We start from the raw sequence: 20,209 nt of genomic DNA, 5'->3' as shown, positions 1-20,209 counted from the left end.
CCATTACATAAAGAAATATATTGTAACCATGAAATGATTAAAATGTAAATTCGAACAATTATAAACAAACTCAAAATGAATTAAGGTAAATTTTGCTTAAAAATTAAGAAGTTGAAAAAAATATTCAGTGAATGAATTAAAATAATCATTATTTTAAACATAATGTTCAAATGAATAATAAAATAAGTAAATTTAAATGTACTGGTGCAGTAAATAAAAGAAGCATATGAAGCATGACTGATAAACATACAGTCTGGATTTCATTTATATTATTACAAAACTGACTCAGTTTTTTTTATAAAGTTCATGTCTTCATAGAAGACTTCTCTTACATTTCACAAAATGAAACACATTTTAAAGCTTCACTATTGAAGCAGAAGACCAATGGTCTCGACAATTTTCACTAAATAATTTGTGTGCTCAACCATTGATCAATTTGATCTTTTTTAGTCAGTCTGGTTTCCTCTATCAGGGTCTCCAAAGTCTGCTGGTGACTGGACTCTTCTCTATTCTGACGGTGAGCTGGACTGGGCAGTTCAGCTGAGGCAGGACGCTCTCCTTCCTGTTCTTGTCACAGGGAGGCTGCAGGTTCTGAAACTGGTTCAGAGGTCTCTGGTGGGTCTGAGTCTTGACTTCTTCTCTGGACAGGAAGTGCACTGTCTCTTGGTTACACCTTTAGAAGCCCTGACTGGTAGCTTCTGAAGACTTGTTCATTGACTGTAGATGCTGGAGTCGTCTCAAGGAGCAAACTGTCATCTCCAGGATGTCGGCTTTCTTTCTCCAACTTGGAGTCGGGCAGATGGTTGTGGATCTCTGGATACAGGAGAGACTTGAGCTGCTCGATGCTGTTGTTGATACGATCTCTGCGCATCTTCTCCACCAATGGCCTTCTTATCTGTAAAAATGAACACAATATCATTAATGTCAATTTTTTGATTTTGAATAATGGCAAACTAATCATTCAATTTAATTTCAGAATCAGTCAAAATGTCTCCTGAATTTACCTTGTTGGTGAAGGTGAGCTGCTCCATTGAGTAGGTCACTGCTGAATTGACTGTAGGAGTCATGTCTGTAGATCTGTCGGTATGCCTGATCTGATCTGCAATGGCTTCATCTCTCCTATTTATAGTCCCAGATCTCCATATGAATGTGTGAGTCTTGGTCTGCTTGAAGTTTCCCACAGATTCTGGCCAATGGCTGAGCTCAAGAGGACAATGAAAAGCGTGGAGCCACCACATGCTGGATGCTCTTATTGATTCGGAACAATGTCCACATCTCAGTGGAACAGCTGGAGGGGTCAGAGTGATGTAGAGAAATCCACTCTGAGATTCTGGGAAAGTGGTTACCATGCAAAATGATGTCATCTCAGCTAGACATTACAGGGCACGTGCCAATATTAACTGGTGAGAATAAAGCTCCATCTGATATTCTGTCATTGTATTACAAAAATATTATATCAACAAAGAATTTACTTTTTTTATTACTTTAACAATACCTTCTTCTATTTGAATTGAATTGTCTCTTGCCATGTTATATTTGTATAATATGGCAAGTATATTTGTTTTTCATCTGATCATAGTTTGAGTAGTTTCTATGAAAAAGAAAATTCAGAAAAACGTTCATAATGTTATCAACCTCTCCTTCTCTTAGTCATTGCCAAGCACCAGATGTTCTGCTGTTGAGAGTAAGCATGAGTAGAGACCTCCACTGCGTTTCCCACTGTCACGACTACGGACTTACGGGGGAAGGAAGCGCAGAGGTCTGACATGCTGGGAAGGGGTTTTTATTAACAAATAAACAATAAATACAAATAAAAAGGCGGCGCGATGGCCGAAAACAATTTAACTACAATAAAGAAAAACTAAAACAAACCCATAGGCATGTGGTGATTGCCAGAACTGAAAATACACATTCACATACTATATGTGCACGAAAATGCCGGAGACCTGGAAGGGGCGGAAATATCCGGCATTTATGCGCCATCAGGATTGGCCACCGGTGTTGAGCACAGCTGCCGTCAATCCTGACAGAGCCCCCCCCTCCAAGGGCTACGTCCTCGGAGCCCCAACAGTACAATCAGTGGAGGTGGCGGGGCGGACGGTGGCAACAACAGGGCTCCTGCCCTGCTGTATCCTCCCCTTGGAGGACCCGGTCCCTCTGGCTGGCTCCCCGGCGTGGTCAGGCGTGGCGGCCCCGGTCCCTCGGGTTGGCTCCCCGGTGTGGTAAGGCGTGGCGGCCCCGGTCCATCGGGTTGGCTCCCCGGCGTGGTCAGGCGTGGCGGCCCCGGTCCCTCGGGTTGGCTCCCCGGCGTGGTCCCGCATGGCGGTCTCGGACCCTTGGCATGGCTCCCCGGCGTGGTCCCCTCAAGTCGGCCCTGGACCCTCGGCCTGGCTCCCCGGCGTGGCCCCGCTTGGTGGCCCCGGACCCTTGGCCTGGCTCCCCGGCGTGGTTCCGCTTGCCGGCCCCGGACCCTCGTACCTGCACACAATAATCAGGGTCGATCCATCTGGGTACATGTGGGCCCTGTCTCCACACGTCCCCTCTGCCACGTCTTGTGTCACCCCCTGCACCGCGCAGGGATATTGTCCCGGAGCCTCCGGCGACTGTTCCAGGCACCCCAGGCTGGTGCATTCTGGGACTATGCAGCCCCTCTCGCTGCACGGCCCTGGTGCCAAGGGGGGGGCATTGCCAGACCATCCGGCTAGCCCCTTCTGCATCCGTTGGGACAAGCAGGCCCTCTTCCTGCCTGTCCCAGCTGGGTCCTCATGCCTACCCGGGGGCTTTATGGCGCTCCACCCCTTCTTGCCCCGGATCCTGACTGGCGCTGGATGTGGTAGAGGGGCAGAGTTCGATCCCTGGCTCAGGCCGATCAAACTCCGCCCCCAGTCTCTGCTGGAAGTCCCGAAAACTCCTGTCGGTCTCTCCCTGCTGCCAGAGGGCTGGTGGTGATCTCATCATTGTCTGCTGCCCTGGGACAATTGGGCTGTCCCACATGGGGCTGGGCACATCGCTGGAGATGGTGGTGGGCGTGTGGCGTGGGGGGTCGTGGACATCTTCTCCAGCATGCGGGGGCGCGTGTGTAAAACGCACAATGAAGACCATGTGGTGTGGGAGAAGAGAAAGAGTGTGTAGAAAAAACTCTTTCTCCCTCCACACAAAGCACTGTATTCAACCACTCCAATTTGATGTTACCTGGCAGAAAGAGGCATGGCACAATAGAGGTTAAAAATGAACAGTTTCTAATTTATTAACACCGGTAAATAATTATTGTAGTTACATGTGAATATTGAATGTAAAATGGTACCAAGGTTACAGAGAAAATAAAAATGAGAAGAAAGAGTAAAGAGGGAGAAGTGAAAAAGAGGAGGAGAGAAAGACTCAGAAACCTTCCGGTTTCCGATGGAAAAACCTCTGAGCAAGAGAGCCCAGAGTCCTCCTTTTCCACATGTGCGCAGACTTTTATACCCCTGGCCTACAGGAAGTTGTCACTGGCCTACAGGAAGTTGTCACTGGCCTACAGGAAGTTGTCACTGACCAATCAGAACCTGTTGTTTCTGATGTCACGCCCCCGGTGCCTCCCATTTGGTGAAGACAAAGAGGGTGGGCGGTCCTGACGGCTGATACTTCGCACGTTGATGTCGGACAAAGGCATGTAAAAACCGGGGTGTCGAATCTTCACCCTCAACCATCGACACAGGAATGTCACACTTCCCCCTGCAGACATCTGTTATGCAATGCAAAAACAGGCTCCTGCGATGTCCATTCTTACACGTGTGATGCGTTGCCATTCAGCTGGGGAACATCCGGGCAGAGGGAAGGCGGGTTGGCGACTGGAGCTGGGAGGGCATCTTCCCTGTGAGGCAGTTCCGGCAGTGCAGTTGCTGGCTGGCGACCTCCTGTCGCCCTGTTCCACCAGCTTTCCCCCGCATCGCTGTCCTCCTCCTCACTGTTGTCGCACCTCTGGGACTGACGTGGGTTTCCACGGACCTCGCGACGATCATGGACAGGCACGATGGGCGAAGCCATCCCGGCACCGACTGGCCAATCGGCGTCATCCTCCTCGTAGTCCATGTCGACCCTGTACCCTCGGAAGTCACGTGAGTCTTCACGGATGTCGCGACAATCTCGGACGCGCGCGCTGGGTGGAGCCATCCCGGCCCCGACTGCCCAACGAAAATCCACGTCATTGTCGCTCACGTCATCCGTGTCCTCCCACCGGTGACTCCGAGGGTCGTCCACCCTGTGGACATCCTGGACCCAGGGTGCGATCAACTCCCAGGGACAGTACTCTGGCCATTCGGGCTGGAGCCTGCCCACCTCCTCGCTGGAGGGACGCCGCCATTGTCGCTTCTCACCCCCCTGGAAGTGATGTGGGTCCCCACGGACCTCGCGACGATCATGGACGGGCGCGATGGATGGAGCCCAACTCTCGTCTCCCGTGCTTTCGTCGTCGTCCGTGTCGTCCCAGTCCACGGGGAGCCTGGCCAGCAGAGCGCAGAGTTCTTGGCTCGACATGCCGAAGATCGTGGGGGTCGAATCCTCTGCGCTCGCTGCCCACGTCACTTCCTCGCTGCTGTCGATGCCAACGTCTTCGCTCCACCCACTCACCCGCTGACGTTGTCGCTTCCGGGTTTCGCGGAGTTTCCCGGGGGTGACGTCATCACGTGGCGCCGCGTACCACGGCTTATCGGGGAGAAATCGCTCCACGGCGTGTCTCTCCCCTGGCGTCCGCATTCGTCGCGTCGGGCTGCGTCCTTCGCGGCGTTTCTTCTCTGCTTTCTACCTCTGCGCTTTTGGGTGGATCTCCGCATTCTGTCACGACTACGGACTTACGGGGGAAGGAAGCGCAGAGGTCTGACATGTTGGGAACGGGGTTTTTATTAACAAATAAACAATAAATACAAATAAACAGCGGCGCGATGGCCGAAAACAATTTAACTACAATAAAGAAAAACTAAAATGAACCCGTAGGCGTGTGGCGATTGCCAGAAAATACACATTCACATACTATACGTGCACTAACGTCCACAAAAATGCCGGAGACCTGGAAGGGGCGGAAATATCCGGCATTTATGCGCCGTCAGGATTGGCCACCGGTGTTGAGCACAGCTGCCGTCAATCCTGACACCCACACTGAGCCCTAAGAGCTAGATTCAGTGTGACAATGATCGGAGCACTAATGACAGCTGCTAGGCCAGCCTGACGTCACAAACCATCTGCTAAAAGTATCTCACATGTCTCTTCTGAAGTATTTTAACATTTTGTTACAATTGAAATGCGGTGATGATACATTGTCGCATGACCAATGTATCACCAGTTGAAGCAAACTATGAAACCAAGATGGAGGAGAGTTTGATTACAGCAGTAATTGTAAATTGATTATTGCCATTAATTTAGCCATATCCTGTTTCTGACACACCACAAGGAAGGTGATATGTTGGAGAGAAATGTCGGATGCTAGAGGCCTAAAAGGTGTGTTTTGACAGTGAACAAATGCTGGACTACAAGGACGGAGGAACCCAAACAAACCATAAATTTCCTCACCTTATTCAATGCTCTTGAATGTTAAATATTTAAATTAGCAGTGGCTTACGAACGCATAATCTTACAATGAAATGGAGTCTGAAGAATGGCCTGGTGGTTGCTGTAAACATAATATCTTTATTAAATTGATCAAATATACTGATGTTAATTCATTGTCATGATCCGGACCGGCAGGGGTTGACTCCGGATCCGGGGTCCGGACCGGAGTTTCATGTTTGTCTCGTGTAATGTTCCCTGATCGTGTTCACCTGCTGTCTATTTATATAATTGTATAAAACTATCCTGTTCGTGTCTGTTCACCGTCGGGTCATTGTGCGTGTTCATGTTCCCCTGTCTTGTGAAGTTCGTATTAAGCCCCTGTCCTGTGATCATGCGAATGCGTCCTCCTTCACCGCCATGTCCAGCCCACCCGTGACAGAATGACCCGACCACGTGGACGCAGCTCCGGTAATCGCCAGTGCCCTGCCCAAGATCCAGTCCATGTTTTTAAAGTTTCCCCAAGCGTGACAGACTCTCGGCGGCCTACGAAAGCTACCGTGGGGTCGAGAGGATCTGTCACGCGGTCCATGTTCCCCCTGGAGATTCCGGAGGCGGGGAGTACCGGCGAATTCGTGCGGCCGGACCTCGATGGCCTACGAAAGCTACCGTGGGGTCGAGGAGACCGGTCGCGCAGTTCAGGTGCTCCCGGCGTTAACCGAGACGAGGGAGGCGGCGAACTTCCCAGCGGGGCGTGCCGGAGACTGAACGGAGTGACGGTGCCTGCGGACTGCGGACAGGATGCCGGTCCCCCACGGACGAGCCGTGCTTTGGCCCGGGCCTGACGCCGCCGGTGCAGGACAACCGCCACTCGTCCTTATGGACTTCTCCCCCCTTTCATGGACCGTTTTGTGGGCACTCCCAGGTGGTAGTGCTTTTAGGGGGGAGTACTGTCATGATCCGGACCGGCAGGGGTTGACTCCGGATCCGGGGTCCGGACCGGAGTTTCATGTTTGTCTCGTGTAATGTTCCCTGATCGTGTTCACCTGCTGTCTATTTATATAATTGTATAAAACTATCCTGTTCGTGTCTGTTCACCGTCGGGTCATTGTGCGTGTTCATGTTCCCCTGTCTTGTGAAGTTCGTATTAAGCCCCTGTCCTGTGATCATGCGAATGCGTCCTCCTTCACCGCCATGTCCAGCCCACCCGTGACAGAATGACCCGACCACGTGGACGCAGCTGATCTACGCCCCGCTGAGATCCAGGGAACCGTGGATTGTCGGGAGGACGTCTGCCCCACAGATCCATGTCCAAGGTTCCATGTATGGACGTCCCCCGACGCCGCCGTCTCGTCCGGATTCCAGCTACGCAGCTCCGGTAATCGCCAGTGCCCTGCCCAAGATCCAGTCCATGTTTTTAAAGTTTCCCCAAGCGTGACAGACTCTCGGCGGCCTACGAAAGCTACCGTGGGGTCGAGAGGATCTGTCACGCGGTCCATGTTCCCCCTGGAGATTCCGGAGGCGGGGAGTACCGGCGAATTCGTGCGGCCGGACCTCGATGGCCTACGAAAGCTACCGTGGGGTCGAGGAGACCGGTCGCGCAGTTCAGGTGCTCCCGGCGTTAACCGAGACGAGGGAGGCGGCGAACTTCCCAGCGGGGCGTGCCGGAGACTGAACGGAGTGACGGTGCCTGCGGACTGCGGACAGGATGCCGGTCCCCCACGGACGAGCCGTGCTTTGGCCCGGGCCTGACGCCGCCGGTGCAGGACAACCGCCACTCGTCCTTATGGACTTCTCCCCCCTTTCATGGACCGTTTTGTGGGCACTCCCAGGTGGTAGTGCTTTTAGGGGGGAGTACTGTCATGATCCGGACCGGCAGGGGTTGACTCCGGATCCGGGGTCCGGACCGGAGTTTCATGTTTGTCTCGTGTAATGTTCCCTGATCGTGTTCACCTGCTGTCTATTTATATAATTGTATAAAACTATCCTGTTCGTGTCTGTTCACCGTCGGGTCATTGTGCGTGTTCATGTTCCCCTGTCTTGTGAAGTTCGTATTAAGCCCCTGTCCTGTGATCATGCGAATGCGTCCTCCTTCACCGCCATGTCCAGCCCACCCGTGACATTCATGCATTGAAAGGAGTTTGATAAGGTAAACACTGCCAGTTTTCAAAATCTCTAAATGGTTAACAGTTAAGAATATTCATTCATAATTGAAAAAAGCTATCAAAAAGTAATCATATGTAGTTAGTTACATTACTTTCATAGAGTGATTGAAATAGTTACACTGCTATTACATTTCAAATACACAGAGAAATGGAAGTGTCACTGTAAACCTATATGGGTACTAATGCTTGTCGCTGGGGTGGTACCCTTTTGAAAAAAAATAATGTACCTATCCTCGCAGGTACTTTTATGTACCTTAGAGTTTTGTATTTAGGGTTAAGTGTCCTGCTCAGAGACACAATGGTAGTAAGTTGGATTAGTACCTGGGTCTTCTGGTACTCAAGCGAGTGTATTACCCACTATGCTTCTACCTCCCATACGCTGCTATGTCTGTCTGGCTGTGATTTTTTTTTCTGTCCGTGATATATTTTCATGAACTTTTCTTTTGTCTTTTGTTGTGTTATGCTGCTATGAAAAAAATATTGTTCAGTGGATGGAGTTTGTAATTGAATAGATAATCTCAGACATCCGTAATGTTCAAGTGCAATAATTCAATTGTATTAAATAAATTACTGTAAGTGATACGTATCACTACAACACTTGGAGATATCCCCAAGACACCAACATTCTCGATACAGAGAGCACGTCTTTTTATGACAACATCTTTATAAAAGACATAGAAATACATGCAGTAATTTGCCATAAAATGTAATAATGATCTTTGTACCTATGTTGTTTATATTGTAACTGTAAAATGGTTCAAATTTAAATTCGAACAATTATAAATAAACTCAACATGAGTTAATGTAAATTTTGCTTAAAAATTAAGAAGTTGAACAAAATATTCAGTAAATGATTAAAAATAATCAACATAATGTTAAAAAAGGATAAAATAAGTAAATATGACTTTGGAGGTACTGGTGCAGTAAATAAAATGAGCATATGAAGCATGACTGATAAACATACAGTCTGGATTTCATTTATATTATTATAAAACTGACTCAGTTTTTTTTTCATGTCTTCACAGAAGACTTCTCTTACATTTCACAAAATGAAACAAATTTTAAAGCTTCACTATTGAAGCAGAAGACCAATGGTCTTGACAATTTTTACAGTAAAGAAAAATGTATGATCAACCATTGATCAATTTGATCATTTTTAGTCAGTCTGGGTTCCTCTACCAGGGTCTCCAAAGTCTGCTGGTGACTGGACTCTTGTCTTTGCTGATGGTGAGCTGGACTGGGCAGTTCAGCTGAGGCAGGACGCTCTCCTTCCTGTTCTTGTCACAGGGAGGATGCAGGGTCTGAAACTGGTTCAGAAGTCTCTGGTGGGTCTGAGTCTTGACTTCTTCTTTGGATAGGAAGTGCAGCGTCTCATGTCAGCTTTTTTTCTCTAACTTGGAGTCCGGCTGATGGTTGTGGATCTCTGGATCCAGGAGAGACTTGAGCTGCTCGATGCTGTTGTTGATACGATCTCTGTGCATCTTCTCCACCAATGGCTTTCTTATCTGTAAAAATGTACACAATATCATTAATATCAATATTTGGATTTTGAATAATGGTAAACTAATGATTCAATTTAATTTCAGAATAGGTCAAAATGTCTCCTGAATTTACCTTAGTGGTGAAGGTGAGCAGCTCCATGGAGTAGGTCACTGCTGAATTGACTGTAGGAGTCATGTCTGTAGATCTGTCGGTATGCCTGATCTGACCTGCAATGGCTTCATCTCTCCTATTTATAGTCCCAGATCTCCATATGAATGTGTGAGTCTTGGTCTGCTTGAAGTTTCCCACAGATTCTGGCCAATGGCTGAGCTCAAGAGGACAATGAAAAGCGTGGAGCCACCACATGCTGGATGCTCTTATTGATTCGGAACAATGTCCACATCTCAGTGGAACAGCTGGAGGGGTGAGAGTGATGTAGGGAAATCCACTCTGAGATTCTGGGAAAGTGGTTACCATGCAAAATGATGTCATCACAGCTAGACATTACAGGGCACGTGCCAATATTAACTGGTGAGAATAAAGCTCCATCTGATATTCTGTCATTGTATTACAAAAATATTATATCAACAAAGAATTTACTATTTATCACTTTAACTATACCTTCTTATATTTGAATTGAATTGTCTCTTGCCATGTTATATTTGTATAATATGGCAAGTATATTTGTTTTTCATCTGATCATAGTTTGAGTAGTTTCTATGAAAAAGAAAATTCAGGAAAACGTTCATAATGTTATCAACCTCTCCTTCTCGTAGTCATTGCCAAGCACCAGATGTTCTGCCTTTGAGAGTAAGCATGAGTAGAGACCTCCACTGCGTTTCCCACACTGAACCCTAAGAGCTAGATTCAGTGTGACAATGATCGGAGCACTAATGACAGCTGCTAGGCCAGCCTGACGTCACAAACCATCTGCTAACACTATCTCACACGTCTCTTCTGAAGTATTTTAACAATTTGTTACAACTGAAATGCGGTGATGATACATTGTCGCATTACCAATGTATCACCAGTTGAAGCAAACTATGAAACCAAGATGGAGGAGAGTTTGATTACAGCAGTAATTGTAAATTGATTATTGCCATTAATTTAGCCATATCCTGTTTCTGACACACCACGAGGAAGGTGATATGTTGGAGAGAAATGTTGGGTGCTAGAGGCCTGCCAGGTGTGTTTTGATGCTGGTCTACAAGGACGGAGGTGAAGAAGGGTGGAGGAACCCCAACAAACCATACATTTCCTCACCTTATTCAATGCTCTTGAATGTTAAATATTTAAATTAGCAGTTGCTTACGAACGTATAATCTTACAATAAAATGGAGCCTGAAGACTGGCCTTGTGGTTGCTGTAAACATAATATCTTTATTAACTTGATCAAATATACTGATGTTAATTCATGCATTGAAAGGAGTTTGATGGTGGTCAATCTTTAGTACTGCTATATAAGGTAAACACTGACAGCTTTCAAAATTTCTAAATGGTTAACAGTTAAGAATATTCATTCATAATTGAAAAAAGTAATCAAAAAGTAATCATATGTAGAAAGTTACATTACTTTCATAGAGTGATTGAAATAGTTATGCTGCTATTACATTTCAAATACACAGAGAAATTGAAGTGTCACTGTAAACCTATATGGGTACTAATGCTTGTCGCTGGGGCGGTACCCTTCTGAAAAACAATAATGTGCCTATCCTCACAGGTACTTTTGTGTACCTTAGGGTTTTGTATTTAGGATTAAGTGTCCTGCTCAGAGACACAATGGTAGTATGTTGGATTAGTACCTGGGTCTGCTGGTACTCTGGCAAGTGTGTTACCCACTATGCTTCTACCTCCCATATGCTGCTATGTCTGTCTGGCTGTGATTTTTTTTTCTGTCCGTGATGTATTTTCATGAACTTTTCTTTTGTCCTTTGTTGTGTTATGCTGCTGTGAAAAAAATCTTTTACAAACATGAACATCGGCCACGTTTGAAAAAATTGGTCAAATCTATTAGCCATTCCATCACTATTGTGCATCTGAAATCTGGCAATTTACAAGCATTTTTGTTGGTGCATTGGATTAATTGGGATTATTTCTATGTGGTGCTGGTTCAACTATGTACAACTATGTACTTTCCCAAATCATGTTCCTTTAAAGGTACAACATGTTATCCCAAAGGACCTCTCCTGTACTTTTTGAGGTACAATCGCCTGAAAGGAACAGTTTTGTACCTGGAGGTTTAATATTGTACCCTGTGTGAACTTCTCTGTGTGTAGGATAACCTGCAATTGTAATGAATTACATTTCCAAAGAAATTAATCAACACTGTACAAAGCCAAACATGATAGGTATGAACGTGAAATTAAATTATAAGTTGTCTCAGGTGAATGAAAGCATTTCTGGTATTCACTGTGTACCGAGTGCTGTAGATTCACAGAAGCAGAATGTTGCAAAGAAGTTTTAGATCGAATTTCTTTTATTTAAATCAATTATGATTCACAGCACAAACTGACATGTAATACATATCACAGCAGCACTTGGAGACCTCCCGAAGAACACAACCTTCTCATTACAGAGAGTGAGTAATTAATAATGACATCTTTATAAAAGACATAAAAAATACATGCAATACAGGCAATAACAGAATTAATGTCATTACTCAATAAATAATAGTAGTCAGCAGAATATGTAACCATTAAATTATTAAAATAATAATCATTCCAGATGAATGAATTTAAAGTTCACTTAAAGATTAAGAAGTTTAAAAAAGCCTTCACTGAAGGAGATAAAAAAACAACAACATTGTTATAAACAGAACATTCCAATGAAGAATTCATATTAACACTAGTTATTGTGTCGAATTTCTTTTAATTAAATCAATTATGATTCACAGCACAAACTGACATGTAATACATATCACAGCAGCACTTGGAGACCTCCCGAAGAACACAACCTTCTCATTACAGAGAGTGAGTAATTAAATAATGACATCTTTATAAAAGACATAAAAAATACATGCAATACAGGCAATAACAGAATTAATGTCATTACTCAATAAATAATAGTAGTCAGCAGTATATGTAACCATTAAATTATTAAAATAATAATCATTCCAGATGAATGAATTTAAAGTTCACTTAAAGATTAAGAAGTTTAAAAAAGCCTTCACTGAAGGAGATAAAAAAACAACAACATTGTTATAAACAGAACATTCCAATGAAGAATTCATATTAACACTAGTTATTGTGTTAATATAATGTAAGTTTTGAGGTACTGTGACAGTAAACTATTTGTACAAAAATACCATCTGTAGTTCATTTATATTACTGCAAAACTGATGCAGTTTGTGATTGTGACTGATGCAGTTGTGATTGTCTTCACAGAAGACTTCTCTTATATTTCACAAAAAGAAATAAACTTTAAAGCTTCACTATTGAAGCAGAAGACCAACGGTCTTGACAATCTTCTTTGTAAAAAATTTGCATGATAAACCAGTAATCAAATTGATCATTTTTATGAGTTCAGCCAGAGTCAGTCTGGGTTCCTCTACCAGGGTCTCCAAAGTCTGCTGGTGACTGGACTCTTCTCTATTCTGATGGTGAGCTGGATGGGGCAGTTCAGCTGAGGCAGGACGCTCTCCTTCTTGTTCTTGTCACAGGGAGGCTGCAGGTCATGAAACTGGTTCAGAAGTCTCTGGTGGGTCTGAGTCTTCACTTCTTCTCTGGACAGGAAGTGCACCGTCTCTTGATTACACCTTGAGAAGCCCTGACTGGCAGCTTCTGAAGACTTGTTCATTGCCTGGAGATGTTGGAGTCGTCTCAAGAAGCAAACTGTCATCTCCAGGAAGTCAGCTTTCTCCAGCTTGGAGTCGGGCTGATCGTTACGGATCTCCGGATCCAGGAGAGACTTGAGCTGCTCGATGCTGTTGTTGATACGATCTCTGCGCATCTTCTCCACCAATGTCTTTCTTATCTGTAAAAATGAACACAACATCATTAATATCAAAATTTGGATTTTGAATAATGGAAAACTAATGATTCAATTCAATTTCAGAATTAGTCAAAATGTCTCCTGAATTTACCTTGTTGGTGAAGGTGAGCTGCTCCATTGAGTAGGTCACTGCTGAATTGACTGTAGGAGTCATGTCTGTAGATCTGTCGGTACATCTGATCTGATCTGCAACGGCTTCATCTCTCCTATTTATAGTCCCAGATCTCCATATGAATGTGTGAGTCTTGGTCTGCTTGAAGTTTCCCACCGATTTTAACCAATGGCTGAGCTCGAGAGGACAATGAGAAGCGTGGCGCCGCCACATGCTGGATTGTCTCAAGGGAGCAGCTGATGGGGGCGGCGTGTGTGGAGATAATGGAGAGACTCAATAGGATTCTGGGATCATGTTGACCTCACAAAGTGATGTTCTTATCAATGAAACCTAGGAAGAACAAACTTATTTATGTTTTACAAAAAAATCTACTGCATTTTATAGTTATGTAGTAGAACAAACATGAACAAAATACTTTTTTTTGTTTGACAGATTGTTTTTCCAATAGCTATTCAGACATAAAAAAGCTTTATATTTTGATAATTTAAATAGCCAAGGGTTTCTGTAATTTATACATTTATTTAAATTTTAAATATTTTATAATTAAATTAAAGAATGAGCATCAAAAGTTTTTTTTAGTATTGTAATGTTCCAGATGTTCTCAACTCAACTGAGTCTCCTACGTTGTGTTCTGTAGACCTGTGGAACATCTTGAATGGATGATAAAATCTGCTTCCATCACTGAATGGACCATTGGTTTCTCAAACATCGCATACAAAGCGCCAAGTCACAATCCATCTGGAGGGAAAGATTGTGCCCGATTCCGATTGTTTTTTTTAAATTTGTGGTTCTTAGCAGTCTGAGATGTTCAGCTGACGTTGACTCTGACGTAATCCCCACGTGGTATGAAGTGTGCCTATTCCCCTGTGTTTGATTTGCTAATGATTAATGAATCTACAGCCATGAGTCTGATCTCCAGGACTTTCTCACAGTCCACCCAGTGATAAAGAGTTTTCTGAACAGCAGACGTTTGTCTTGTTAAGACCATGAATATTGTTCAGTGGGCGGAGTTTGTAAAAGAATAGATAATCTCAGACATTCGTAATGTTCAAGTACAGTAGCTCAATTTTATTAAATCAATTACTGTAATTGATACGTATCACTACAATACTTGGAGATCTCCCCAAGAAACCAACATTCTCGAAACAGGGAGTACGTCTTTTTATGACAACATCTTTATAAAAGACATAGAAATACATGCAGTAATTTGCAAGAAAATGCAATAATGATCTTCAAACCATTACATAAAGAAATATATTGTAACCATGAAATGATTAAGATGTAAATTCTAACAATTATAAACAAACTCAAAATGAATTAATGTAAATTTTGCTTAAAAATTAAGCAGTTTAACAAAGGATTCAGTGAATGAATTAAAATAGTCATTATTTTAAACATAATGTTAAAAAGAAGGATATAATAAGCAAATCTGAATTTGGATGTACTGGTGCAGTATATAAAATGAGCATATGAAGCATGACTGATAAACATACAGTCTGAATTTCATATAATATATTATTACAAAACTGACTCAGTTTTTTATAAATTTAATGTCTTCACAGAAGACTTCTCTTACATTTCACAAACAAATTTTAAAGCTTCACTATTGAAGCAGAAGACCAATAGTCTTGACAATTTTCACTGTAAATAATTTGTATGATCAACCATTGATCAATTTGATCATTTGTAGTCAGTCTGGGTTCCTCTACCAGGGTCTCCAAAGTCTGCTGGTGACTGGACTCTTGTCTTTGCTGATGGTGAGCTGGACTGGGCAGTTCACCTGTTCTTGTCACAGGGAGGCTGCAGGTTCTGACACCGGTTCAGAAGTCTCTGGTGGGTCTGAGTCTTCACTTCTTCTCTGGACAGGAAGTGCAGCGTCTCTTGGTTACACCTTGAGAAGCCCTGACTGGCAGCTTCTGAAGACTTGTTCATTGCCTGGTGATGCTGGAGTCGTCTCAAGAAGCAAACTGTCATCTCCACGATGTCTGCTTTCGTTCTCCAACTTGGAGTCGGGCTGATGGTTGTGGATCTCTGGATCCAGGAGAGACTTGAGCTGTTGTTGATGCTCTTGTTGATACGATCTCTGTGCATCTTCTCCTCCACTGGCTTTCTTATCTGTAAAAATGAACACAATATCATTAATATCAAATTTTGGATTTTGAATAATGGAAAACTAATGATTCAATTTAATTTCAGAATCAGTCAATATGTCTCCTGAATTTACCTTGTTGGTGAAGGTGAGCAGCTCCATGGAGTAGGTCACTGCTGAATTGACTGTAGGAGTCATGTCTGTAGATCTGTCGGTACATCTGATCTGATCTGCAATGGCTTCATCTCTTTTATTTATAGTCCCAGATCTCCATATGAATGTGTGGGTCTTGGTCTGCTTGAAGTTTCCCACAGATTCTGGCCAATGTCTGAGCTCAAGAGGACAATGAAAAGCGCCACATGCTGGATGCTCTTATTGATTCGGGACAATGGCCACATCTCAGTGGAACAGGTGGAGGGGTCAGAGTGATGTAGAGAAATCCACTCTGAGATTCTGGGAAAGTGGTTACCATGCAAAATTATGTCATCTCAGGTAGACATTACAGGGAACGTGCCAATATGAAATGGAGAGAATAAAGCTCCATCTGATATTCTGTCATTGTATTACAAAAATATTATATCAACAAAGAATTTACTTTTTTATTACTTTAACAATACCTTCTTCTAATTGAATTGTCTCTTGCCATGTTATATTTGTATAATATGGCAAGTATATTTGTTTTCATTTGATCATAGTTTGAGTAGTTTCTATGAAAAAGAAAATTCAGGAAAACGTTCATAATGTTATCAACCTCTCCTTCTCGTAGTCATTGCCAAGCACCAGATGTTCTGCCTTTGAGAGTAAGCATGAGTAGAGATGTCCACTGCGTTTCCCACACTGAACCCTAAGAGCTAGATTCAGTGTGACAATGATCGGAGCACTAATGACAGCTGCTAGGCCAGCCTGACGTCACAAACTATCTGCTAACACTATCTTACACGTCTCTTCTGAAGTATTTTAACAATTTGTTACAACTGAAATGCGGTGATGATTGTATCACCAGTTGAAGCAAACTATGAAACCAAGATGGAGGAGAGTTTGATTACAGCAGTAATTGTAAATTGATTATTGCCATTAATTTAGCCATATCCTGTTTCTGACACACCACGAGGAAGGTGATATGTTCGAGAGAAATGTTGGGTGCTAGAGGCCTGCCAGGTGTGTTTTGATGCTGGTCTACAAGGACAGAGGTGAAGAAGGGTGGAGGAACCCCAACAAACCATACATTTCCTCACCTTATTCAATGCTCTTGAATGTTAAATATTTAAATTAGCAGTTGCTTACGAACGTATAATTTTACAATAAAATGGAGCCTGAAGACTGGCCTTGTGGTTGCTGTAAACATAATATCTTTATTAAATTGATCAAATATACTGATGTTAATTCATGCATTGAAAGGAGTTTGATGGTGGTCAATCTTTAGTACTGCTATATAAGGTAAACACTGACAGCTTTCAAAATTTCTAAAATGTTAACAGTTAAGAATATTCATTCATAATTGAAAAAGTAATCAAAAAGTAATCATATGTAGAAAGTTACATTACTTTCATAGAGTGATTGAAATAGTTATGCTGTTATTACATTTCAAATACACAGAGAAATGGAAGTGTCACTGTAAACCTATATGGGTACTAATGCTTGTTGCTGGGGTGGTACCCCTCTAAAAATGAATAATGTACCTATCCTCGTAGGTGCTTTTATGTACCTTAGAGTTTTGTATTTAGGGTTAAGTGTCCTGCTCAGAGACACAATGGTAGTAAGTTGGATTAGTACCTGGGTCTTCTGGTACTCTGGCAAGTGTGTTACCCACTATGCTTCTACCTCCCATACGCTGCTATGTCTGTCTGGCTGTGATTTTTTTTTCTGTCCGTGATGTATTTTCATGAACTTTTCTTTTGTCCTTTGTTGTGTTATGCTGCTGTGAAAAAAAAATCTTTTACAAACATGAACATCGGCCACGTTTGAAAAAATTGGTCAAATCTATTAGCCATTCCATCACTTTTGTGCATCTGAAATCTGGCAATTTACAAGCATTTTTGTTGGTGCATTGGATTAATTGGGATTATTTCTATGTGGTGCTGGTTCAACTATGTACAACTATGTACTTTCCCAAATCATGTTCCTTTAAAGGTACAACATGTTATCCCAAAGGACCTCTCCTGTACTTTTTGAGGTACAATCGCCTGAAAGGAACAGTTTTGTACCTGGAGGTTTAATATTGTACCCTGTGTGAACTTCTCTGTGTGTAGGATAACCTGCAATTGTAATGAATTACATTTCCAAAGAAATTAATCAACACTGTACAAAGCCAAACATGATAGGTATGAACGTGAAATTAAATTATAAGTTGTCTCAGGTGAATGAAAGCATTTCTGGTATTCACTGTGTACCGAGTGCTGTAGATTCACAGAAGCAGAATGTTGCAAAGAAGTTTTAGATCGAATTTCTTTTAATTAAATCAATTATGATTCACAGCACAAACTGACATGTAATACATATCACAGCAGCACTTGGAGACCTCCCGAAGAACACAACCTTCTCATTACAGAGAGTGAGTAATTAATAATGACATCTTTATAAAAGACATAAAAAATACATGCAATACAGGCAATAACAGAATTAATGTCATTACTCAATAAATAATAGTAGTCAGCAGAATATGTAATCATTAAATTATTAAAATAATAATCATTCCAGATGAATGAATTTAAAGTTCACTTAAAGATTAAGAAGTTTAAAAAAGCCTTCACTGAAGGAGATAAAAAAACAACAACATTGTTATAAACAGAACATTCCAATGAAGAATTCATATTAACACTAGTTATTGTGTTAATATAATGTAAGTTTTGAGGTACTGTGACAGTAAACTATTTGTACAAAAATACCATCTGTAGTTCATTTATATTACTGCAAAACTGATGCAGTTTGTGATTGACTTCATGTCTTCACAGAAGACTTCTCTTATATTTCTCAAAAAGAAATAAACTTTAAAGCTTCACTATTGAAGCAGAAGACCAATGGTCTTGACAATCTTCTTTGTAATAAATTTGCATGATAAACCAGTAATCAAATTGATCATTTTTATGAGTTCAGCTAGAGTCAGTCTGGGTTCCTCTACCAGGGTCTCCAAAGTCTGCTGGTGACTGGACTCTTCTCTATTCTGATGGTGAGCTGGATGGGGCAGTTCAGCTGAGGCAGGACGCTCTCCTTCTTGTTCTTGTCACAGGGAGGCTGCAGGTCATGAAACTGGTTCAGAAGTCTCTGGTGGGTCTGAGTCTTCACTTCTTCTCTGGACAGGAAGTGCAGCGTCTCTTGATTACACCTTGAGAAGCCCTGACTGGCAGCTTGTTCATTGCCTGGTGATGCTGGAGTTGTCTCAAGAAGCAAACTGTCATCTCCACGATGTCGGCTTTCTCCAGCTTGGAGTCGGGCTGATCGTTATGGATCTCTGGACCCAGGAGAGACTTGAGCTGCTCGATGCTGTTATTGATTCGATCTCTGGGCATCTTCTCCACCACTGGCTTTCTTATCTGTAAAAATGAACACAATATCATTAATATCAAAAACTTTGAATAATGGAAAACTAATGATTCAATTCAATTTCAGAATTAGTCAAAATGTCTCCTGAATTTACCTTAGTGGTGAAGGTGAGCTGCTCCATTGAGTAGGTCACTGCTGAATTGACTGTACGAGTCATGTCTGTAGATCTGTCGGTACATCTGATCTGATCTGCAATGGCTTCATCTCTCCTATTTATAGTCCCAGATCTCCATATGAATGTGTGAGTCTTGGTCTGCTTGAAGTTTCCCACCGATTTTAACCAATGGCTGAGCTCGAGAGGACAATGAGAAGCGTGGCGCCGCCACATGCTGGATTGTCTCAAGGGAGCAGCTGATGGGGGCGGCGTGTGTGGAGATAATGGAGAGACTCAACATGAGTCTGGGAACGTGTTGACCTCACAAAGTGATGTTCTGATCAATGAAACCTAGGAAGAACAAACTTATTTATGTTTTACAAAAAAATCTACTGCATTTTATAGTTATGTAGTAGAACAAACATGAACAAAATACTTTTTTTGTTTGACAGATTGTTTTTCCAATAGCTATTCAGACATAAAAAGCTTTATATTCTGATAATTTAAATAGCCAAGGGTTTCTGTAATTTATAAATTTATTTAAATATTAAATGTTTTATAATTAAATAAAAGAATAAGCATCAAAAGTTTTTTTTAGTTTTGTAATGTTCCAGATGTTCTCAACTCAACTGAGTCTCCTACATTGTGTCCTGAAGACCTGTGGAACATCTTGAATGGATGGTAAAATCTGCTTTCATCACTGAATGGACCATTGGTTTCTCAAACGTTGCATACAAAGCGCCAAGTCACAATCCATCTGGAGGGAAAGATTGTGCCCGATTCCGATTGTTTCTGAAATTTGTGGTTCTTAGCAGTCTGAGATGTTCAGCTGACGTTGACTCTGACGTAATCCCCAGGTGGTATGAAGTGTGTCTATTCCCCTGTGTTTGATTTGCTAATGATTAATGATTTACAGCCATGAGTCTGATCTCCAGGACTTTCTCACAGTCCACCCAGTGATAAAGAGTTTTCTGAACAGCAGACGTTTGTCTTGTTAAGACCATGAATATTGTTCAGTGGGCAGAGTTTGTAATTGAATAGATAATCGACATTTAGATAGATAGAATAGATCGACATTTGAATTGTTCAAGTGCAATAATAAAATTTTATTAAATCAATTACTGTAATTGATCACTACAACACTTGGAGATCTCCCCAAGACACCAATATTCTCGTTACAGAGAGTACATCTTTTTATGACAACATCTTTATAAAAG

At 42.5% G+C, this 20,209-nt stretch overlaps 1 protein-coding gene and 4 pseudogenes across 1 annotated transcript; all 5 read right to left on the bottom strand.

Annotated features, from left to right (window-relative positions):
- Positions 1-468: 468 nt before the first annotated feature.
- LOC114801145 (transcription factor HES-5-like) lies at positions 469-1,067 on the bottom strand (annotated as a pseudogene).
- Positions 1,068-8,860: 7,793 nt separating this feature from the next.
- Positions 8,861-9,372, bottom strand: LOC114801224 (transcription factor HES-5-like; annotated as a pseudogene).
- Positions 9,373-12,713: 3,341 nt separating this feature from the next.
- Positions 12,714-13,482, bottom strand: LOC114801065 (transcription factor HES-5-like). Its single transcript, XM_028999020.1, has 2 exons — positions 13,249-13,482; positions 12,714-13,139 (listed from the first exon to the last, which is right to left on the bottom strand). The coding sequence occupies exons 1-2, from the start codon at positions 13,480-13,482 to the stop codon at positions 12,714-12,716; spliced, it is 660 nt and encodes a 219-aa protein (XP_028854853.1).
- A 1,492-nt stretch (positions 13,483-14,974) lies between these two features.
- Positions 14,975-15,556, bottom strand: LOC114801155 (transcription factor HES-5-like; annotated as a pseudogene).
- Positions 15,557-18,472: 2,916 nt separating this feature from the next.
- On the bottom strand, positions 18,473-19,064 carry LOC114801082 (transcription factor HES-5-like; annotated as a pseudogene).
- Between the last annotated feature and the right edge of the window lie 1,145 nt (positions 19,065-20,209).

Source organism: Denticeps clupeoides, chromosome 12 (assembly GCF_900700375.1).
Source record: "Denticeps clupeoides chromosome 12, fDenClu1.1, whole genome shotgun sequence".
NCBI lineage: Eukaryota > Metazoa > Chordata > Actinopteri > Clupeiformes > Denticipitidae > Denticeps > Denticeps clupeoides.
Note: the sequence above shows the minus strand (reverse complement) of the source record. Positions and strands in the feature narration are given on the sequence as shown.